The 5,283-nt window shown below is 36.6% G+C and overlaps 1 protein-coding gene across 3 annotated transcripts in view; it reads right to left on the bottom strand.

Moving 5' to 3' along the window:
• Positions 1 to 4,222, bottom strand: part of LOC111873237 — a 123,365-nt gene extending 119,143 nt beyond the window's left edge. For all 3 annotated transcript variants that reach the window (XM_023867777.2, XM_033755016.1, XM_033755018.1), the window contains exons 1-3: positions 4,121 to 4,222; positions 3,947 to 4,011; positions 3,076 to 3,125 (exon numbers count right to left, since the gene is read on the bottom strand). In XM_023867777.2, coding sequence (XP_023723545.1) covers positions 3,076 to 3,125; positions 3,947 to 4,011; positions 4,121 to 4,157 — 152 coding nt within the window. In that variant the 5' untranslated portion in view covers positions 4,158 to 4,222. The remainder of the gene's footprint in view (positions 1 to 3,075; positions 3,126 to 3,946; positions 4,012 to 4,120) is intronic.
• Positions 4,223 to 5,283: the final 1,061 nt, after the last annotated feature.

The following is a 5,283-nucleotide window of genomic DNA, read 5'->3' as shown; positions in this document are numbered from 1 at the left end:
CAGCGGGAGGGATACCTCCATGTCCCCCTGCGCCGCTAGGGCATTACAAGAAACTAGACTGATTTTTAGAATAGACAAGATGATGGATAATGTCCAGCAAAATAATAATTGTAACAATTTACCATCATCACAAACTTTTAGATCTTATTAAGATATGATCTGCTTTGCAAAGTATGGATGGCCTGGACTGAGAGAGGACTTGTATATGTTTCGCAAGGAAGAGTTTTAAGTAACATGATATATGTGCGATACGTACACTTTACAAAGACGAAGCGTATTCATAAGAGACATACCAATCCTCTCGTAGCAGAGGATGTTACATAAGGACTATGTCCACAACGGTTCAATTGAAAAGAACTATCTCTGGTCGTTATCCTCAAGAGACTTGGGGGCAAGACGAACTAATTAGCGGTAACTGCCAGTCGTTATCTGGCCCTGACTCTGACAGTCAGTCAGTCAGTCAGTCAATCAGTCAGGCGAGAGTTGCTGTAGCTGAGGTCGTTGACAGTTCGGAAAGCCCGAGGAAGGGGAATGTCCGCCGTTGGAATACTGGTGAATACCAGAATACTGGTGAAGACACAGCAGGCTGAGAAGACTCTACTGAACTGTAAAGTGTATGAATTAATGAAAAGGTTATAATTACTTGCAGTCATGGATCTGTAAGAGTCCAATAAATCCAATTATCGATCTAAACCCCGTCTATGGTCACACTCAATCAAGTAAAAATATAATACAGAGTGGGTAATGTTCAGTCCAGTGTGACATACAAGTTGACAACACTGCAGTCCTCCTTCACCTTACATGTTTCGATTCAAAAGAATCATCCTCAGAGGCGCACCACTACAATAAGGAAACACTGTCACATAAGATATTTTAAATAATATGCACTTAAGCTATGAATACTGCTCACTATATAAATTTTGTTATTATTGCGGTTGGTTTTGATGATTGTCTTAGGCACTCACAATGGCGCTTCTTAAAGTGTAGATTTACTTATGATGAAGTTTCTTTTAAGTGTATTTGCTGGTTATTCTGACTGGGGTTTTCCACTGCACGCAATATGATGTTCACTTTTCCATACTGTAGCCTCCAAATGCATTAGAATTGTATTAAAATTTTCATGTAAAAAATTAGTTATTATGTTAAAAATCTTGAGCCGACATTGGGTCATGTTGTTTTCCTCCTGATGGTGGGAGATGTCGTTTATTTCTCTTGGTTTTATGTTCTGTATGTCACACTGGACTGAACATTACCCACTCTGTAATTAATAGCGTGACGGACCAGAACGAGACAAATCAAATTAAAAATATAATAATTTAAACATTATTATTATTATTATTATTATTATTATTATTATTAACTTCACATAAAATAATTTCAGTTCTGGTGTTTCTTTATATCATAACTGTTGCTTTCATTCGAAGGAACTAGTAAACTAAAGTGAGTCTTTGCCTCGGAGGAAAAAGCTTTATCAGAACACGCAATTCGCCAGCAGATATTCTTCGCTTGCACATACTTGTGCAAAGGTGCACTCTCGAATTATGCAACAAAAAAACAAATACAGAAACAGGCGCAATCTGACGCCAAAGCTGAGGGCTCAGCTTTGCAGTATAATGCCGAACAGGAAAAGAATTTGTGAAAAGAAAAATTACTCTTCGCATTGAAAACTGCGAATACGTTTGTTCGATCTTATATTTTAAGCCTTGTTTTTCATACACATGAAGTGTGACTTTATTCTAAATATGTGCAGCTACATAATATATTCATCCCTCACATTTGTTTAGCATTTATTTTTATTATTCTTACTTATTTGTAGTCTGCTTTTTAGCTTCATATATAAGCATTCTATTAAACGTTCCGTAAAAAGTTGTCATGTGCGAAAAGGTCCCGTGCCTAAAGTATGTTGGAAAACGGAGGTATAAAGAAATTCCGAGAGATAAACAGAACAGAACTTTAAGATTTCATCACCAGAATACTGAGAGTCTCCAGATTTACATGTGAACAATGTGCAAAACTGTATTCGTGGTTAAAGAGACCTCTAGTCTTTGAAAAGAAGAAAATATGTATTAAAATTCCACTCATCTTATAGTAGGCAGGCAAAAATATGATATACAAAGTATTTATCAGTGACTCTGTGTAGTCAAAATGAATTCCCTTTTTTATAATTTGCCTCTTATAGAAAGAAAATTTGTACTGCTCAACCTACGAGTGCCAAAAGTAAATTCTTGGTGTAGAACCCTACAATTTTCAAAATTAAGCTCTACTCTGGATGGAGAATAATGGCCGGAAAACAAGGAAATAATGTTAATATGCTGTGTATTCTGATAGAGAACTCTGTGCCAACAAGCGGGTTATCTTCTTAGTAAGTTCATTGTTCATGTTTTCCGGTTTTATGGTTTCATAACGAAAACAACCTTGTGCTGTATAGTACAGTTCTTGAAAATGTCTGCATGATAAAATGAAACAACAATTGACTCCAGCTAATGGAAATGCAGCATTAGGAGCTCACTGTGAGTGTCTCACATTTCACGTAGTTATTCCACATGTTCATGATCGGAAAAGTCCGGGACATGTGTCGAAGCATAAAATTCAGTCATAATGAAATGGTAATGTTTTGTGCGATAGTTCTGAAAATTTTACTTCATGAATTGAGCACAAACATGGAGCATCACTGCAAAATAAAAAGAAATGACTGCTTAACACACGGGAGAAATACAGTCGAGGAGAGGTAAAGCAACAAAGGGCTTCGATTAGCAGCCGGCGAGAACTTAAGGGGTGTGCTCGTCAACTTGCTGAAGCGAAACAGAAGTGAAACCGGATGGACTCTGTGCTAGGCTTAAACATTCTCATTTCTGCTGTAATCTGGGTTTCACCTGTGGGTGTGTGCCTTCTACCAGCATTGTCAATCTCACCGGCGCCACTTCACTGGAGCACTTCAGCAACTTGCAGGAGATACGTGATTATATTGCAGTCTCTAGGTTATTAACTCTCAAACAGCAGTGCCAAAAAATCTGGGTCACAAGAATTTGACTGTGTTTAGGCCTAAATGTACATGCAACTTATTTAGTTACTCACAAATTGATGAATGATCCTGAACCACCACAGGGAGCTGTTTCACTTTCTCCCTGCAAAATGAAATGAAAGATATATTATATGTTTAGTAACAGTTCTTGTAGTTTGTTATGTCTTTGTTAAAGTAATTTAACTAAAGTCCTGATTAAGCCCTATAAGTGGATATGAAAAGGGCTATATTATTAAAAGGTGGGGTCTCTTACACTGCATCTTATAGTGTTTAAAACAGTGAAACCGAAGAAGAAACTGAATTTATAGGAGAATATCGAAATGTTCATCCAGGAAAGAGGCTTATCAGGTCAGAAATATTCTTACAATTCATGGTGAATTGTATATTGCACAAAGTAATATTATTATTATTATTATTATTACCTTCTGAATCTTTAAAGTAACAGCTACTATTGCATAAAGAAGAAAAGTTGTAAGTTATGTTGCCAAAATAATTATTCACTTGCATGAATCTGTATCTATCCTCACAAATGAAATTCAAACTATTGACTTAACACGACTTACATCCGAAGTCAATGATTAATACGAAACTCACACACGACATAAATATTTTGAAATCGACAATGGACAGAGTAGTTTCATTAAACAGAAATTTCAACTTTCACACCATCAGCGAACAAATAATTGGAAATATTTTGAATTTTTTTCGGGCACCAAAAACAAGCTCTGAGGGCACCAAGTTGTCCGTTGATTTTGGATGGATTTCTCTGATGCACGCAATAAAGAAAGACACGGTAAACTAGAATATTAGAAGTTGACAGTCACAGAGACAGGGTCACGTCCCAGAGATTTTAATATGGTACCGCGTAGCTAAGTGAAAACATACAGAATGTTAGTAGATCACTTATATATGTAGAATACTTACCATTTTATTATTGCATTCCGATATTCCGTTTGTCATTAAAATCAGGCAGAGCAGGATAAAAGTACCTGAATATAATGACATAGTAAAGTTATGTGCGTCTCAACTTTCTGGAAATATTTGGAAATTCTTAACTGTTTCCTTTCAAAAATGAAATAACAGTAAAATAACAATTACCATGAAGCAAATATTTCAGTTTCATAACAAACGGCATATTTTAAATAATATATCTAAGAAGTTACACATTTGTCCGTTGTATCGTGGTGTTCCTTCTTCCCAGTTTTCTTCCACGTTATGAGGAATACTTTTATGCTAAGAATTGCTTCATGGCATGTACTGAAGGTTAAATTTGTGTACAATTATAATCGCCATAGCAACGTAATTTGTTTCCCTTAGGCCATGTCCGTAATGCACATGCGTCGCGTTCATATATCGAGTGCTACTTAAAAATCGATTGTGTATGTGAACTCTCAACTTTGTAACTGACACCAGCGTGCCCGTGCACAAAACGTTGCACTGGAGTTCCAGAAACTGTCTTCATTGTTTTTGATGGTAACTTACGTATAACGTCTCTATGTGCTTGGACTCACAGGCGTCATTTTTGTGAACTCCAGAACACAATACTTTGGAAAAAGCTCTACCAAAAAAACTGCATCCATGCATTAAAACATCGTCATTTAGGAATTTCTTATACACAGAATTACAGTACACCATGTATAACTACCCGAACACAAGCAAGTCTCCTTAAAATAAATAAAAACGAAAATATATCACGCCATATCTAGTCTAAAATTTGAAGAATTCTGTCTTCTGATACATACGGCCTTGTAGTCTCATGGTAGTCGACCGACGTTTCGTAAGAATATGTAGCTCCAATCTTCAGAACAAGCTGGCATATTTCATTACTTTTCCATCCTGAAGAAGAAGGTGATACTGTTGTGCCACAACGATTGCGATACAAAAATGTCTTATGTTATCTTACCGCTGCCAGCAGATAATTGTGCCTCCCGCTTTGCGCCCAGACGAAAGCGGGGGTGAGACACCTAAATTTCTTATTCTTATTCCAACGCTGCCACCATCAAAATTTAGAAAATCCCACCTAACCGCCACCACTTCAACATCTGTGGATAGCTTCTACTCCGCCCAATGAATTAATTATTACTAACACCCCAATAAACACTAAACATGACAAAATAAGAATAAATATAATTAAATTTACAATTGCATACGTTCAGCCTATTAACACACACAGTCTGTGATTACCCACCTTGCATTGACCTCTTAAACCTTACTACCCCTAGTCTACTGAACCTGCATGACGTAAACCAAATTTCTGTACC

This window comes from Cryptotermes secundus, unplaced genomic scaffold (genome assembly GCF_002891405.2).
Source record: "Cryptotermes secundus unplaced genomic scaffold, Csec_1.0 scaffold21, whole genome shotgun sequence".
In the NCBI taxonomy this organism is placed as follows: Eukaryota; Metazoa; Arthropoda; class Insecta; order Blattodea; family Kalotermitidae; genus Cryptotermes; species Cryptotermes secundus.
Note: the sequence above shows the minus strand (reverse complement) of the source record. Positions and strands in the feature narration are given on the sequence as shown.